Source organism: Callospermophilus lateralis, chromosome 7 (genome assembly GCF_048772815.1).
Source record: "Callospermophilus lateralis isolate mCalLat2 chromosome 7, mCalLat2.hap1, whole genome shotgun sequence".
Lineage (NCBI taxonomy): Eukaryota > Metazoa > Chordata > Mammalia > Rodentia > Sciuridae > Callospermophilus > Callospermophilus lateralis.
Genome location: NC_135311.1, coordinates 125,544,451 through 125,562,512, shown reverse-complemented (window position 1 = coordinate 125,562,512; position 18,062 = coordinate 125,544,451). Strand labels below are relative to the sequence as shown.

Below are 18,062 nucleotides of genomic sequence, written 5' to 3'. Positions count from 1 at the left end.
GTGGGGGGGTCCTACCCTGGGGACAAGGAATAAGAGCATATGGATTGGGGAGAAATCATTATCTGCTTTGATTTTTTAAAATTTATTTTTATTTTCATTCATTTATATTTTTTAGTGGTGCTGGAGATTGAACCCAGGACCTCATGCATGCCGGGCAGCACTCAACCACTGAGCTACAGCCCTAGCACCACTTTGATTTTTCTTTTTCTTTTTTTTTTTTTGGGGGGGGGAGGGTGGTGCTGGGGATTAAACCCAGGCCTTGTGCATGCAAGGCAAGCACTCTACCAACTGAGCTATATCCCCAGCCTCCACTTTGATTTTTTTAATCCCTAGTGTGCTCTTGACCTGCTGGTAAGTGGCTTCATCTTTCTGAGCCTTTGGCTCAGTTTCATGATTTGCAAACCATATGGTGGTAGGCCAGGTAGGTGGCATATGCCTATAATCCCAGGGACTCAGGAGTCTGAGGCAGGAGGACTGCAAGTTTAAGTTTGAGGCCGGCCTCTCCAACTTGGTGAGACCCTATCTCAAAATAAAAATAAAGAGGGTTGGGTGTATACCTTAGGGTTTTAAGAGCCTCTGAGTTCAATCCCAGTACAAAACAACAACAAAAAACACCCAAAAAACTAGATGGTGGTGAGGATTCAAGGAAATCGCACGTGGAGTGAAGTTCAGTGGTAGAACTTGCTTCCCATGCCTAGAACCAGAGGAAAAAAAAAAAAAAAGGATATCACCTATTGGTGGAACCTGGCCTTTATGTTGTTTTGGTGCTGGAAGGAGCCCTAGGGCACTGCTAGGCAAGCTCTCCACCACTGAGCTACACCCTAGGCCCACAGGAGGCTGTTGATAAACATTCCCTTCCCTCCCCGCGCCTTAGAGCAGCTTTGCACACTACTGACCAAAAGTCTATGCCTGTGAAACCCGCAAACCCATCCTTCTGCTCCCTCACATGTGAATAAGTCAGGTCACACCTGGACCCCAAGACCTTTTTATGTGGAGGCTGAATCTCTCCAGGGCGATTCCTGGTCGTATACTCCAAGTCCCAGCAAGCACCGAATGATCCTGGAAGGCTGGACCCTGGACCCGGCTTTCCTCCCAGAGCAGGAGGCTCAGACCAGCCTGAGCAGGGTCTGCAGCTGAAAAGATGTCAGACCTGGGCTGAAAGGAGCGCCCTCAAGTGACAGGGCACAACACTTTGCAAAAAATGCACATTAAGAAATCACCCGGAGGGTGCTCTGAGTCTTGACAGAAGAGGGAGAGCCTACCTGAGGCTGGGCAAGGAGCTCACCTGGAGATCCCAGTGCGGGCTTCCGTGTTGGGCAGGAACTTGTAGAGGGGATGGGGATTATAGAGGGCTTGGTGGGGTGTGGGCCTAAGAAGGGCAGGGTCTAGGCTCCTTTCAAGTCTCCGCCTGGGTCAGACCCAGGACACCCTGAGAATGTAGGTGGGTGGGGACATGGGCTTCCTCCTTGCTGGAGGAAGGAACATCTGGGTTGGGATTCCCAACGAGCTGAGTGCAGGAGAGCGGTGGCATCAGAGGGGTCTGCGCAGGGGACAAGCCAGGGGAGGGAAGAACCAGCAGGGCCTCTCGTGGGCGGAGCCGAGTGCGGGCCGGGGGCTCGAGATGGAGGCGGGGCTCGGCTCCGAGGGGCGGGGGCGGGGGTCCGCTCCGGGAATGCCGCGCCGCGGGGGCTGGGGCGGAGCTTAATCAGCCCCGCCCCCACCCAGGTAGCCAATGGGCGCGGCGGCGCCGGGTGACGGAGGGAGCCGAAGTGCGAGTGCCGCGGCAGCGGCGGACGGCCCAGCCAGAGCGAGGGGCTCGGGGGCGCGCGGGGCTCGGGCTGCTGAGCTAGGGAACCCGGGACCCGGAGGAAGCGCAGCCGGGGTCGCCGGAGGAGCGCGGGCGGCCCGGCGGCGGCGCAATGCCGCTCGCCCAGCTCAAGGAGCCCTGGCCGCTCATGGAGCTGGTGCCGCTGGACCCGGAGGTGAGCGAGCGGGGCGGGGGACGGGCGCCGGCGGCCGGCGAGCCCGGATCCGCACAGGGGCGGGGCGGCTCGCGGCGCCGCTGCAGCCCGGCGGACGCCCGCGAGGGCGCGAGTGCCCTCGGATCTCTTGCCCACTGTCGGGCTCCACCCCCGTGTGCCCCGGGTGTGCGTGTGCAGAGGACAGTTCTGCCAAACGCTGAGTAGCTCCCTTCCTTAGCCAGGAGAGCGGATCCCTTGGGGCACTGAGATCTGGTCCCCTTCACCCCTCACTCCTAGGACCCGGCATTTTTTGGGAGCTGTCGCGCTCTCTCCAATAGTGCAAATGGGCAGGGCTTGGGTCAGATGTCTTTGATTCTAATAGAGACAAGGATCATGGGACCCCCACTTATCCCTGTGCCCTCTCACAAGAGCTGCCCTTGTTTCTCTGCTGCTGATCCTAGAAGGGTTGTCCCTCTGGACCCCTGGCAGTTGTGGAATGTGGGATGACAGTACCCCTCTGGGACTGGGATTCCTGTTTCCTTTTGCCCTGAGGCCACAGCCAGGGGACACCTGTGTCACCCACCCCAGAATGTGGAGAAGGGAGGGGAAGGCCCTTAGACCTGGTGAAGATTATTCCTGGAGGGGGAAGACCTTGTGTCTGCCTCCTTCCCTGTGGAAGGGTTGAGCCCTTGGGGAGTGAGGCTTCTGCCACCCAGTCTCTACTAGTGGCATTTCCTGTCCTCTGAGGGAGGGGTAAGGGTGCTTAGGGCCAGGTCCTAAGCATTCAGAAGGCCAGTTTTTCCTTTACCTTGTGACCCCAGGATCAAGGTCAAGCCCCGAACCATCAAGCTGAAAACTTTCCCTTAGCCTCATGCTAGGCAGGAGGCAGGTGATACTCCAGGTTTAGGGGAGCCATTGGGAGTATGCAAAGAGGACTGGATACCTCAATTGACCCAGGATCCTGATTTGAGCCCCTGGTGCTTGCATCTGTCCCCTCCTCTATTCTCCCACCTGGGGCAGCCATAGTGTGTCCTGCCTCTCAGAACCTCAGATGAAGATCAGGGTGAGGACCCCAGGTCTCCAGCACCCAGAGTGTGCTGCCGCTTTAAAGGGATGGCCAACACAGGCTATTGGAGGGTGGGCGCGGCAGGATTAGGTAACCAACCTGAAGGCGCAATTTGGAGTAAATTGCTCTGGGATCCCTGCCATGGGGTTTTTACAGGCCCTACAAGGCTGCTCAGAGGTTCTCTCGCTGACTCACCCTCCAAGGTGAGGAACACTGCCCTCTGTGGCCCCTCTTCTCCCCACCACACGCACAGTAGGACTGTGGCACAAGGGCCTTAGGGGGTGCTCAAAGGCTGGTTTCTTGGCCCAGGCAGGCCCCTGCGACCTGGGCCTGGAGAGAATGTGGAGCTGAGCGGGGAAGGGCTAGGGAGGAACTTCACCCTGCAACTTCCCTTGGGTTCTCCTAGCAGGGAAGGTACAACCCGGGATTCTTGGTCCAGGAAATCACTTCCTGCTTCTCTTTGGAAAATCCTGAGGCAAGGACTAGCTTCACCAGGGGCCAAGTATAATCCAGAAACTCCTCTAAGTTTGAGTACTACTCTACCTGAATTCTGTGAGAGAAGATTGGTGAATTCCTGAGAATAGGGGGGATGCTTTCTCCAAGAGTGTCACCCTGGAAATGCTGTGTGACCCTCAGTCAGTCCTCAGGTTGTCTGGACGTCTGTTTCTGCAGTGGCAAGAGCTGGGTTCAAGCTCTGTTCTCAGGGCCTGAGAGGGTGCAGAGCTCTTCGCACTGCTGCCTGTCTCCCTCCCTCGGTTCATGGGGGTGCCAGGCGACTGGGTGTTATTGTTTGAGTAACAGGAGCCACGGGGCAGCCAGGGTGCCGGTTCCTCTGTTCTGACTGGAGAACAGGGCTTCGCTGTTCTCTTAGCCCAGGTGACATGTAAGTGATACAGTGGCCTGACCTGCAGGTACAGGCGCCATTGCTGGTGGCTCCTGGCCAGGAAAGAGGCAGGTGAGGGGCTGGTGGGGCCATTTGGCAGAGGCCTGGGATCTGGACTGTCCCACCTTCCCTGTGATACTACCAAAAATGAGCTACTGGGAGGCAGGGCCTGGTCGAGGGTGCGGCCCAGGTGGAGAAAACTCATTGAAAGTGTAGTTGAAGAGTCCACCTGGGCTTTCCCTGGTCCTCCTGAAAGTAGTAGCTTTGTCCCCAGGCCTGGTCCTGCCACCTACAAAGCTTTACTATCTGCTACCCACCCTGCTTTACCTGTGTCACCTTATTTTAATTCTCACAATAACTTCTTAAGTTGGGGAATTCACCCCATTTTCAGATGGGACAACGGAACTTGGACAGCAGAACTGGCACATGAATTAATGTCAGGAACAGAATTGGAATCCAGATTTCCTGCTGTCTTTCGCCAAGTTGGGGGGAGTCAAGGATGGGGATGGGCTGGGTTCAAACCAACCCAGGTGGACAGTATTCCAAGAGTGCCTCCGGATGTTGGCAGACTGTCCTCCTCCGCAGGGCCCTTGTCCAGCCTTTGCTGAGGGCTGGCAGAGCCCTGGCACCTGGCCCCCAGCCTCCGGCCATTCAGAGGGCTGCCAGTGCTGGGCTCAGAACCCAGCTCCTGGGGCTGCTTCCTGACTCTGGGGCACGTGCTGCTGTCTTTCTCCATCTGCTGCCCGGCTTCTCTTGACGTTGCCCTGAGTCCCTCTCCCCTAGACAGAGCTGCTTGGGTGGGAAGGAGGAATGTCTGTTGGAATGTCTGATCTCTTGAAAGGGTTGAGTGGTCTGGGGGTCCTGGGCAGCTGTCCTCATGAGTGCTCTCTGAGGAAAAGGGAGGAGAGTGAATCTCCAGCCTCCAAGAGACCCAACGGCCTTCCCTGTACTAGGCTTTTTTAGACAGTGTCCTTCACTCAGGGTCAACATCATTGTCCCCATTCACTTATTCATTCATTCAGCACTTAGGTTACAAGTACTGTTACCATTCGAAATAATAGAGGGCAGCTGTCAACACAACAGACCTGCCCTCATGGTACAGAGGAGGAACAGAGGATCTGAAAAGTGATGTAACAGACCCAAGGTCAGAGTAAGTGGCAGGCAGTTCCAAAATGAGTGGCCAAGTCTTGGTGGCTGCACAGTTGTGTTCTTCCCACCATCCCATGTGGCAATCAGGCCAGAAGGACAGGTGGCCCCGGCCTTCTAGGGCCCAGTCTCTCCTACAGTCCTCTCAGTACCACTCAAGTCCTTTCTCTAGAGCTGCCCTCTCCCCTCTAGAGACCTGTGTATCAGCTTTTTGAGGCTTGGAGTCCCATGAAGGTGGAGCCAGGCCAGAGACCAAGCCAAATGGCCTGGAGGAGGGTCCCCTGAATCATCCAGGCCACTGCTTAAGAAACCTACAAGTTCTGTTATACCTACATCCTTTTCCCATCCCTTGTCAGGAATCTCAGCTTGCAGCCACATGACTTTGGGTTATGGTCCCATGGCTGCTGCCTTGTAGCTGAGGGACCTCAGGTTAGTCCCTTAACTCTGAGTTTGATCTGAAAAATGGGAGTAATGCAACCTGCTCTGGCCTCCTTGCTCTTGTTGCTGAGTTGACTTTTCATTTGACAAACTACATACTGGACACTGGCTAGGTACCAAGGAGCTGACGATGGACAGGCCATGATCATTTTGTGAGTTAACCTGCAGTGTGCTCAGTGCATAGAGGAGCGAGGGAAGAACTTGAGACTGTGTGGCCAGAGGAGGTGGCGCCAGAATTTAGTCCTGAAGCTGGGTGGTGGTGCACACATCTATATTCCCAGGGACTCAGGAGGCTGAGGCAGCCTCAGTAACTTAGGAAAACCCTGTTTCAAAATTTAAAAAATAAAGAAAGAAAAAGGGATGGGGATACAGCTAATGGTACAGCACTCCTTTCAATTCCCTGTACCATTAAAAAAAAAAAAAAAAAAAAAAATCAGTCCTGGAAGAAGCCCAAGAGTTTGCCAAAGTGAGAAGGCAGAAAGGGTTTTCTTTATAGAGTGAGCCACTATACAAATGCTTGGGGGTGTGAAACACAGTTTTGCTTAAATTAGGACCCAATAATAACAATTGCTTGTTTGTAGACCAATTACATGCTAGTGTATATATTTATAGGCATTATTTCATTTATTTCTAGCATCTACCTGATGAAGTACGTTACTTTTATCTGTATTTCAGATGAGGAAACAAGCCCTAAGAAATGCAGTGACCATCTTACCTTCTTAGGCTCTAGCAGATGGTAGAACCAGGATTTGAATCCACAAGGTTGGGTTCTAGAACCACCCCCCCACACACCTTTTTTTTTTTTGTGGAGTGGGGATTGAACCCAGGGCCTTGTGCATGTGAGGCAAGCACTCTACCAACTGAGCTATATCCCCAGCCTCCACAATATCTTTATTTTATTTATTTATTTTCATGTGGTGCTGAGGCTTGAACCCAGTGCCTCACATGTGCTAGGCAAGTGCTCTACCACTGAGCCACGGCCCTAGCCCCCCCACCCCCCGCCCTAGATTGAACCCGTGGATGCTCTGCCACTGAACTATATCCCCAGATCTTTTTATTTATTTTTTATTTTGACACAGAGCCTCACTAAATTTGCTGAGCCTGGTCTCTAACTTGTGATCCTCCAGCCTCAATCTTCCAAATTGTTGGGATTAAAGGCCTGTGTCACCACACCTGGCATGCTAGGCAAGTGTTCAACCACTGAATTCCAACCCCAGCCCTTTTAATTTACTTTTTATTTTGAGACAGAGTCTCACTAAATTGCTCAGGTTGACCTTGAATTTGCGATCCTCCTGCCTCAGCTTTCCAAGTGTCTGGGATTACAGGTATGCACCACCATGCCCAGCTAGAACCTGCATTCTTTTTTTTTTTTTGGTGGAAATTTTTATTTTTTTCCACTTTTTTATTGGTACATTATGGTTGTACATGATGATGGGATTTGTTGTTACATATACATGTGCACAAATAACAATATAATTCCTCCCTTCCTCCCACCTATTTGTCCCTTTCCTCTGCTGATCTCTTGGATTTCATGAGTTCCACCCCCCACCTTTTTATCCCTTTTTCCCTCTAGCTTCCTCATAAGAGAAAACAGGATCCATGACCTTCTGCGTTTGACTTATTTTGCTGAACATGATGGTCTCTAGTTCTATCCGTTTTTCTGCAAATGACATGATTTTCTTTTTCTTTATGGCTGAGTAAAACTCCATGTGTATATATACCACATTTCTTTATCCGTGCATCCGTTGGTGGACACCTAGGCTGATTCCATAGTTTGCTATTGTGAATTGTGCTGCATGTATCACTGCAGCATGGTGACTTTGATTCTTTTTTTTTTTTTTTATAGTTTTTAATGGTCAATGGACTTTATTTTTTTTTTAAGAGAGAGTGAGAGAGGAGAGAGAGAGAGAGAGAGAATTTTAATATTTATTTTTTTTAGTTATCGGCGGACACAACATCTTTGTTTGTATGTGGTGCTGAGAATCGAACCCGGGCCGCACGCATGCCAGGCGAGCGCGCTACCGCTTGAGCCACCTCCCCAGCCCCGTGACTTTGATTCTTTAGGATAAATACCAAGGAGTGGAATGGCTGGTTCCTATGCCTAGTCTTTTGAGGAACCTCCACATTGATTTCCATAGTGGTTGTACTAATTTATAATCCCACCAACAGTGTTGAATGTTCCTTTTCTCCACATCCTCTCCAGCATTTATTAATTGTAATAATAATGGCTGCCTTTCTGACTGGTGTGATATGAAATCTCATTTTAGTTTTGATTTGCATTTTCTTAATTGCTAATGCTGTTATCAATTAAGGAAATGTAATTTTTTATATATATTTGTTGACCATTTATATTTCTTCTTTTGAGAAGTGTATGTTTAAATTCATTTGCCCATTTATTAATTGGGTTTTTTGTTTTTTGGTGTTAAGTTTTTTGATATATTTTATATATATGTGTACACACACACACACACACACACACACACACACATATATTCAGTTAGAAGAATACCTAGCAAAGATTTTCTCCCATTCTGTGGGAAGAACCCATATTCTTTCTTTTTTTTTTTTAATTTTTAATTTTTTTGTAATTGTAGATGGACAGAATGCCTTTATTTTGTCTATTCTTTATGTGGTGCTGAGGACCCAGTGCCTCACACCTGCTAGGCAAGTGCTCTGCCTCTGAGCTACAGCCCCAGCCCAGAACCCATATATATATATATATATATATATATATATATATATATATATATATTTTTTTTTTTTTTTTTTTTTTTTTTTTTTTTTTTTTTTTGTACCAGGGGCACTTAACTACTGAGTCACATCCCCAAACCTTTTTTGCATATTTTTCATTTAGAGACAGGGTCTCACTGAGTTACTTAGGGCTTCACTAAATGGCTGAGGCTGATCCTCCTGCCTCTGAGCCTCTGGGATCACACTTTTTTTTTGTACTGGGGATTGAACTCAGGGCCACTCAACCACTGAGCCACTTCCCCAGCCCTACTTTGTATTTTATTTAGAGACAGGGTCTCACTGAGTTGCTCAGCACTTCACTTTTGATGAGGCTGGCTTTGAACTTGTGATCCCCCTGCCTCAGCCTCCTGAGCATCTGGCGTTACAGGTGTGTGCCACTGCTCCTGGCAGAACTCACATTTTTAATCATTGTATGGACAGTTGGAGATGATGACTTTGAATTTCACACTAAGGAGCATGAATTTTTATTCTCCAGGCAACAAAGTCTTTATTCTCAGTCACAGAAATATTTGAGGCCTGGTCCATTGAAGAGTATCAATAAATATTGGGTGACTGTGTCAAGTGAAAAGGTCACACTTGATTTTGGGGATGATAAAGATTCAGAGTGGAGCAGGCCAGGCAGGGGGCTAGTGGGTAAGCAGTTGTGATCATCTGTGGGATGATTCCTGTGTCAAGTCTGGAAAGGCAGACCTGGGGAGGGACAGGGCAACTCAGGGAGGGTGCGGAAACAAACACACAAAAAGAAGAGTCTAGAATGCTGGGTGAGTTGGAACCCAGCCTACAAATGCAAGCCTGCCCTACTCTGTGCCCTGGGTTCTGATCAACCTGTCCCTTCTCCCTAGGCTGCTGAGAGGTGATGGGGTATATGTGTAGGGACCTGCAGAACACTTGGCCCTGGGGAGGATTTAGGGGCATTAAAGGAGCTCAGGGGCAGGAAGGATGTCCTAGGAGCTGCAAGGGGTGCTGCTCCAGGGCAGGGAGGTTATGTAATAGGCAAAGCACAGCTGTGACTGCTGCTGCCAAGCAAGGCCACAGCTGCCCTTGTGGACCCAGCTCTGGGCTCCAAAGTCCTGCCCTGCCCTAGACTAAGTCTTCCTAGTTACTGGGGTCCTACCCTGCCTCACAGCACTCTCCATGCCAGGAGGGCTAAGGACAGTTCCTTCAGGCCCAGATAGGTAGTGTTACGCACGCAGCTCACCTCACACAGTAAACAGATGGCCTGGTTGGTACACCCCAGTGTGCCTCGTGTGAGGGTGAAATCTAGAAAAGCCAGCGCTGCCCAAGGTGGACTTCAGGTTTCCCACCGATAGCTGCCTTGGGAGCGAGGGGAGTCTCTGCAACAGACTTCTTTGAGCACCTCCTGGATTTTGAACAAGATTTGGAATCCTTGCTTTTCAGTGGTGTGACCTTAGGTGCCATCATTAACCCCCATTTGAGCCTCAATTTCCTCTTCTGCTAATGGGGCCAGGACCTACCTCCTGGGGCTGTCGTGAGGATTAAATGGAGCCACAGGTGTGAGGCACTGAGCCCAGCCTGGCATGTGGCAGGAGCTCAGAGGAGCAGCTGTTGTCACCAAGATCTCCTCTCTGCCCTCTCTGGACTCCCCGTTTATTAGGAAGGGCAGGCCCTGGAGTAAACAGTCCCTTCAGTGTGACAAGTGGTACAGTGAAGGAATGCAGGGGGATGGGGGAGGCAGCCATCACTGTGCCTGATGGGGAGGGAGGGGTTCCAGTCGCCACCTCTGGGCTGGACACTTGCCCAGACTTTGTCTCTTTCCACCCTGGCGGCAACTCTGGAGATCTGGGTAACCAACCCCACACTACAGATTGGGAAACTGAGACCTCTCGCCGTTGGTTGCAGTCTCTCTTGGGAGAGCCCGGGCCACACAGGCCTCTTCCTTCTCCCTGGGAGCTGAGTCTTGGAAGATGAGGTGTTTGTTAGGTGGAGAGCAGGGGAAGGCATGCAGCCCCTGAGATTGTTCTGCCAGGGTCGTGAGGGACTGTTGACAGAGGACTTGGTTCCTGTGCCCTCACTGTGGAAGCAGAGGTCGAGGGGACCCACCCAGAACTCCTACTCCTCTCCATGGCCTCCCTGACTCTTGGGGCCACCAAGAATGAGGCGCCTCTTCCTCCACTCAGGTGAGTTCTCACAATGCCTCCCCATCTCCCTTCTTTTTTTCCAGAATGGACAGGCCTCAGGGGAAGAAGCTGGACTTCAGCTGTCCAAGGTGAGGACCAGGGCCGGTGGCCTGGGCTAGGGACTGTGGGAGTTCTGTTTGTGTGGCTCTGGGGAGAGAGGCCTGCCCCTTGCTCCACCTGTTCCCTCGCCCCTCTGTCCAGTTCAGCCTTCCTTCTCATCCCTCCTAATCCTCATAGCAGCCCTGGGCATAGAACTCGTTTGTTCCAACCTCCCTGTGACATGAGGGGGTCGCAGCCCAGAAAGGGTTAGGAGCAGGATCCAGCCTGGGACTCTGGCTACCTGTCACCCCCGCCAGGGCACTTCCTGGATTTATTTACTTAGGGAATTTGGGTCACTCTAAGGAGAGAGCCTACACAATGATGGGAGAGGCTCAGACACTGTGCTCATCTCCTGGGCCTGGGGGAGTGGCTCCTCAGGCTCCCACCTGGCTGAGGCCCATTTCCTCTCCCCTGCTGTCTCTGCTTCCCGGCTCCTTCCAGAGCTCCTTAGACCTTGCTCCTGGTTTTGTATTGCCAGAACTGCCAGAGGCTAGTTCCTATTGTGTGACCTTGGGTAGGTCCCTTGTTCCCTTTGGGCCTTGGCTATCTCTGTAGTGGGAAGGACCATACCCAACTCATAGGTAGCTCTGGGTCAAAGGAGGCAGCTGTAGAGTGGTTTTGGAAGCCCCCTGGGCTGGGGCAGAACATGGGCAAACCTGGATTCTGGTCTCAGTGTATCCCCCACCATTTGCCCAAAAACTCTTCTCTTGAGTCACAGTGTGGGAGTCCGTAAGTTGGGAAAAATAGTACCTTTCTCACAGGAGGATGTGGAGGACAAATGGGGTGGTGACTACCTGGTCCCCCAGGGGGCATCAGCACCCTTGGTGTGAATGCCTTGAGTGTTGCTCAGTTCCACTTCCTGTGAGAAGCCCCACCTTCCAGGCCTGGGTCTGCCCATCTACCATAGGCTTGACCTTTGAGATGGAGTTGGGGTTGGTCCGGGTGTTTACCTTGACTCAGCTTCCTAAGATAAGGTATTTGAGCTGGTGGGGTGGGGCAGGATGAGAGAAGGAGGTTCCCACCCCCTCCACTGTTGGTTACTGTGACAACAGCCAGCAGAGAGGCCAGTGAGTAGTATGGTCTGGGCTCCTTGGTTTATCATTTTAAAATTAATTTTTTTTTTACTGTAGATGGACATATTTTATTTACTTATTTTTATGTGGTGCTGAGGATCGAACCCGGCGCCTCACATGTGCTTGACAAATGGTCTGCCACTGAGCCACCACTCCAGCCCCCCACCCCTTGGTCTGGAGATGCCTCTCCCACAGAGTAGCTACTCCTAATTACGTAAAATAAAAGAAAAGGGCTGTAGGTCCTGGTGGAGAGCCAGAAGTTCAGACCTTGGGGCTGAGTTTCTTGGTTGCAGGGGATTTTGCAATCTTTGGGGAGCTTGTGGTGAATGTAGCTTCTCACCCCAAGAATTGGAAAAGTAGGCTTGGTGGTGCATACCTGGAATCCCAGCAACTTAGGAGGCTGAGGCAGGAAAATCACAAGTCCAAGGCAAACCTGGGTAACTGGGTGAGACCCTGTCTTAGAATTAAAAAGTGAAAATGGCTGGGGGTGTAGCTCAATGGTAGAGCACCCCTGGGTTAAATCCCTAGTACAAAAGTCAGAGAGGCTGATTGAGAGGAAGGAGGAGGCTTCCCAGGCAGGTAACCTCTACTGGCTCCCCATCTCCCCATCCTGTGATTTCTGCTAAAGAGGAGGAGCACGGGGTATCTGACCCCAATGCCAGCATCCCTGGGTGTCTACATATCCATCTCTTGTTCCAGCCACCAGTATCCCCATTGCCCACTTCCAGGCTTACTACACCAGGGGGCGCTCAACCTGTGATCAGTCCCTCATCATTGTGCAGTAGAAACTGGCAATGGGCCAGTTTATCCTTCATCAGAAATTTAGTGCACCTTGTTGTGACATTGGGAGACCCCAAAGTGAAGTCAACATCCCCCAGCCTCAGGGAGCTCCTGGTCTTGGAGGGAGGGTGGAAACAGGAGAACTGTGTGGTGGGTGCTAGGATGCAGCAGGAACATGGCTGTGGGCATACACAATCTCCATTCCATGTCCACTAGAGACATATACCACCTTCCAGGTGCCCATTTTTCTCTTGGTGGCAAGATGTGATAGCACATCGTAGCCCCAGTTGGTGGCCTCTGAGCTCAGGGCTGAGAGTGGACCAGACAGATGGTCATTGCTATGTGTGGCAGAGGAAGAAGAATTGGGTGGACTCTTGGGCACCTGGCCACTTCCCTGCAGAGCTAGCATTTGGCCAGGCTTTGGACGGCAGAATCTGAGCAGCAGGGCCTTCCAAATAGAGAAGAAGCAGGGGAGGGGACTTGGAAGTCAGAGATTCTGAGATCAGATTCCTGCCCCTGTGTCTCCATTTGCCTTGTGACCTAGGACAAGTAACTTGGTCCTCAAGGCTTGGATCTTTTCCGATAGAAGCAGTGTGGAGCTTACCTCTCAGGGCCACCTGGAAGAGGAAATGTGATATGTATAAATTAAGGTATCCAACAATGTTTCTAGAATAATATTGGTGTCTAATGCTTGCTTATTTTGTTTATTTCAGGCAGAGGGGAATCTGGGTTTTAGCAGTGAGGGTGTAAACAGCTGGTGCAGAGCGTGCACTCCCTGGATCTCTTCAGCACCTGGGTGCACCTGGTATCTTCAGGCACACGGAGTTCCCACTCTCCTTCCCTCCTTTCCTGGGTATGGACTGGGCACCCCAGGCCCTCTCCTCTGGCCATCTCCGGAGCTGGACCCCTTTGAAGTGCCTGCCCTGCTATTTTGAGAACTGAATGTCTCCCCCCTCCCCTCCTCTCTTCCTGTTTATGAAACCCTGATCCCTCCGGATCCCTCATGCGCCCCTGGCCAGAGCTTAGGCAGGATGTGACTGTGGACTTTGGGGAGCCTTGGGCACCCTCAGGTGTTGGGAGGAACTTCCCTTGGACTAGCCACAGCAGGTCAGCCCACCCGCTCAGCACCTGGGGCCAGTGCCTGGATTCTGTCCCTTTCGCTTGCCCAGTGGAGATTCTGCGGCAGTCAGATCAACTAAACCAGGGAGAACTTCTGTTTAAAATGTCTCTTTGTCTCCACGGCTCATTTTGCTTCTACAAACAACCTTCTAGAAATAACCTTCTGAGCATGGAATGTGTAATTTGAAACTTCATTTTACAGAGGAGGAAACCGAGGTTCAGACAGGGAAAGAAAGAGATTTGCCTGGGAGCACCTAGCTAGTGAGGAGCCAGTTCCTTTTCTACCAGAACTGTCTCCCCTCCACACCCTGCATTCTGCCTGGTCAACAATCTTTGTACCCAACTACACTGTCCTGTCTCTAGAAGATCTACCTAGACCCCGCCCTTGGCTCTGGGCATCCACAGCACCTTGACTGCAGCTCTGGGGCAGGGTAATTGTGTTTTGTTATCTTATTTCTTTTCAGAGCTGCCAGAGGTCAAGGCCTGGGTTGCCTTAGCATCTGCTGCCTTCTAGTGTCTGGTTCCTGCCTGAACAGAGCAGGGGCCAGGAACTATCAGGGACCTCCACAGGTGGGTAGGCAGTTTAGCCTTACAAGAGGGCTGTGGTGAGAGGTTAAGAGCGCAGGCTTTGGAAGCAGTCAGTAAGTTTCACTCTTACTTCTCGGCCTCGCTAGCCATGTGACCTCGAGCAAGTCACTTTCTCTCCAAGTCTAGTTTTCTCATCTCTAAAATGGGGATGATGATATCTCCCTTTGGAACTGAGACATGGGCTCTTAACCCCAGTGCCAAGCATACGTCTGGTGGAATTCACATCAGCAAAAGTTGAAAGATAGAATGGGCAGGGGACCTGAATGCTCAGGGACAGGAGTCTCAGTTCTCATTATCACTGGCCCCAAGTCAGGTGCCTGGGTACTGGGGGCCCCTCACCTTCCCAGAGGCATGCTGTTAGACAGAGCTGGAGACATCTGCCCCACTAGAAAGGGGAGCACCTGGGAGGCCCTGCAGATCACTGCCAGTGGAGGAAGAGCTGTTGGTGTCTGTTAGGGCGGGGATTATCAGGTGGGCTTGACCATAGTAGAGGGAGGCCAAGGATGAAGACCTTACAGACTGGGGATCCGCCTGTGCGCTCTCCCCTTCTCTCCCAGCTGCCCTGTGGGAGGAAGTAAATAAAGAGGAAGTGTGTACAGCAGAGACAAGGCAGAAACCCAGGGGTATGGGCTGGTGGCTGTCCCTTCCTCCGCCACCAGCGGCCTTAGGCCCCCCACACCCTTCAGCAGAGGCAGTGCCGAGACGGTTTCCTTCCTCTGGCCTCTTCTGGTACCCCATAGCCACAGAAGTGCTTTCCCTGCTTCTGAGGGATGAAGGGAGTTGGGGGCCCTGAATTGGCACTGGCATTAGATCAAGGGACTTTGGGTGTCCAGGCTGCCCTGCCTGAGGAAGCAACAGGGCCTCCAGGGGAAGATCTTTCACAAGCCTGTAGGCCATCACCGCAGACTGTTATCAGAGGCCCAGTGAGCATGGGGAAGGGGAAGTCCGCCCGAGGGCGGGGGAGCGTGTTTCTCTGCAGGGGATGGCTGTGGAGAGGGTTTCCGATCATCACTGAGTGTATCTGTCAGTTCCTGTGGGTGTACTGGTGTGAGGATGAGGTGAAGCCACATGGGAAGGGGCTGGGCCCACTCCACCTCCGGCCTCGGAGGCCCACTCCTCCTCGTAGCCCTCTGTGAGGTCCTGGCTGGAGTCTTCTTGCCCATCCCAGGGCCTAGGACTGGCAGGCGTCTTCAGGGCACCTGAGCTGGGGCAGGGCCAGGCATGGTGGTATGTGTTCTGTGGACTGCTGTTCTGGGTGGCCACAGCTGGGGCAAGCCAGTGCCTACACTGTCTGCTGGGCAGTCGGGCCCCAGCCTTTCCAACTGCTGTCCCACGTGCTCTTGGGGACCTCCAGGTGCATGTTTGCGGGTACTGGGAGCCCACTGTGTCACCACCTCATTGCCTTGTGACTTCTATCTGTGACCCTGTCACCCTCATTACGGTCAGAGGAGACAGGGAGGGACATAACCTTGGGCTGTCCCTGGGTTATAAGCTTGGGGTCTGCAGTGTCCTCTCCGCAGCAGAGGCTCCTGACCCATCTGCTGTCCCTCCTCCTTACCAAGGGGGAAGTGAGAAGGAGGGGGGCCAGGGACCCTGCCTTCTGAGCCAAGAACACTAAAAAAAGCAGAAGTAAGAGGAGTAGCGGGGCCCTCTGGCCACTGCTGGAGCCCCACCATGCAGACCCCAGCAGATTTCCCCAGGGTTGAGAGAGACCTGGTCTCCTGTCCCAGGAAGGTGAGCAGAAGGGTGGCCTGCCTCCAGTAGTATCTGTCACCATGTCTTTGAGCAAGGAGTAAGTTTGGGGATGGCTCTGTCCCTTGGGGTTTCCGGGTGACTGCCTCTGTCCCCGGGGAGTGTTCTCTGTCAGAGACAGCCTGGCAAGGTAGAGGCGCAGATCTCAGGGTGGGTGGCCAGGGATTGCTGTGTGGTCTTGGCCCATCTCAGCCCCTCCCTGAGCTAGGCTTTCTGCCTGTCCCAGCAGAAGGTTAAGCTCAGGGGCCTGATTAGCATGCGGCTTCTTTTTGTTGGGGTGGGGGGTGGAGGGGTGGTTACACCAACTCCTTTGTCCATCAGGTACAGTCTGCCAAAGATAGGGTTGAGTCTGAGGGTCAAGACCTGGAGCGGGAAGTCTCAGACTGGCCCTGGGTCTGAAGGTGAGAGTGGGCAGGGAGCAGCTCTGGCCGACTTACCTGCCCGCCCTTTGCTGGTACTGGAGGCTGTGGACCCCAGGCCAGGCAGGAGCCAGAGGAGGGTTGGGTCCATGCTGGCTCTGCCACTGCTTTGCTCTGAGCCTGGGAGTTATTCTCCTCTGGGCCTCAACTTCATGTTCCTGAAAAAAGGGGTATTTGGGATCTTTGGACGGGAGTCAAAGCTATCAGATTCTACTCAGGAGATGGCCCTCTTGGCCACTACCTTAGTCATGGGTCTCTCTCAGGCCCTGGAATGTGAGGAAAAAAACTAGGGTGGACTGGTTTGTGGATTCGGTGGCAGAGCGCTTGCCTAGCATGTGTGAGGCACCACATATGAATAAATAAAATAAAGGTCCATCAACAACTAAAAAAAAACCTAGGGAAATGGAATACCTCAGAGATTGTCTGACACAGACGCTGGGCTGCTCTCCTGAGTGCTGGGCCCTGCAGGTTGTGTCCTCTCATCCCTTTCCCCACCCCCAGGCATATCATCAAGAACCCACAGCTCTGCCCTTAATCCTTTGGGGATCCTGCCTTGCTGCCTGCCTGAGTCTACCCTGGTATCTGTCAGTCTGTGTGGGCCTGGTGATGGGTGCTTCTCTGCTGTGCAACCTGTCTGTGTGTGTGAGTTCCTGTCTCTGTTCTCTGTGTGATAAGTGCCTCTTCAGTTGGGTACATGCCACATGTTGGGTGCCTATTGCGTTTGTGTTCCCTTCTGTCTTTTGGGTCTGTGTCCCCATTTGCCTCTGCATGTTGGATGCTAGTCCCTCCACCTCTGCCTGTTAGATGTGAGTTCCTCTTGCCTCTGCCTGATAGGTACATGACTCCCTCCTGTCTCTGCCTATTGGGTGTGTGTCCTCACACATCCCTGCCTGCTGAGCCTGTGCGCCTTCCTGCCCCTGCTTGTTGGATGCGAGTCTTTATCTGTCTCCACCTGTTGGGTGTCTCTTTATCTGCCTGTACATGTTAGGTGTCTGACTGTGCCTGTTGGGTCCCTTTTGCTTCAGCAGCTGGGTTGGCATGGGGCTTTCCCTTTGTGGGCATTCAGGGAATATCAAGGAGGGCCAGAGGGCAGCCCTCAGGCACTGGGGAGAGGGGAAGAGAGGGAACATGGGGAGGGTGGAGGCCCAGGGCTGGGAAACCACAGGCCCTGAATGATTGGCTGCCCTGGGCCGGCCCAGCCCCTGCGCCCTCATCCTGCACATCCGCCTTGGGGCCGACCACCTCTACAGCAGCCCCGGAGACTGCTTGTCCCTGCCATGGTGCTGTGGCCCTGCTGGGCGGATGGAGCAGGATCCCAAGCCGCCCCGATTGCGGCTCTGGGCCCTGCTCCCCTGGCTGCCCAGGAAGCAGCGGCCCAGGATCGGCCAGACCTCTCTGCCTGCCCATGGCCCTGGCTCTGGTCCCCAGCAGGACTTGGTAAGTGTGTCCGGATATCTAGTCCTGGCCTGGTTGTGGCCCTTGGAACAGGTGCCCAGGCAGCTGGTTTGGCTTAAGCTGCTTTGGGCTCCTCGGGCCCAGGCCCGTGCCTGCTGGGGGACCAGCCCTGCCTAGACTTGCTTCTTGGGGAATTGTTGAGGCTTTTTGGAACTTCAGGGCAAGACCAGCTGATAGAACAGTAGGACCTGATGAGGGGTTCCTAGAGGTTTGTCGGGGGAATGTTTGGGCAAGTAAGGCATAGATTCTCTGGCCTAAATCCCACCTGCCCCACACAGGCATTTCCTGGGTTGAGGGGAATATCTGGATGACTCTGGGTCTCCATATGTCTTAGCCCTGTCCATTCAACCAGAGGATCCCCTCATCTCAGGAACAGAGGCCCAGCTCTGCCTCC

The 18,062-nt window shown here is 52.8% G+C and overlaps 1 protein-coding gene across 4 annotated transcripts in view; it reads left to right on the top strand.

The window, feature by feature from the left end:
* The first annotated feature begins 1,766 nt into the window (after positions 1 to 1,766).
* Rps6ka1 (ribosomal protein S6 kinase A1) overlaps positions 1,767 to 18,062 on the top strand; it is a 42,684-nt gene continuing 26,388 nt past the window's right edge. Inside the window, exons 1-2 of one of the 4 annotated variants that reach the window (XM_076863168.2) lie at positions 1,767 to 1,982; positions 10,428 to 10,472. In XM_076863168.2, the coding sequence (XP_076719283.1) occupies positions 1,920 to 1,982; positions 10,428 to 10,472 (108 nt within the window). In that variant the 5' untranslated portion in view covers positions 1,767 to 1,919. Of the gene's footprint in view, positions 1,983 to 10,427; positions 10,473 to 13,964; positions 14,025 to 15,716; positions 15,777 to 17,497; positions 17,651 to 18,062 lie in introns of those variants that run through there. The other 3 variants (XM_076863169.2, XM_076863171.2, XM_076863167.2) reach the window with 3 other exon arrangements.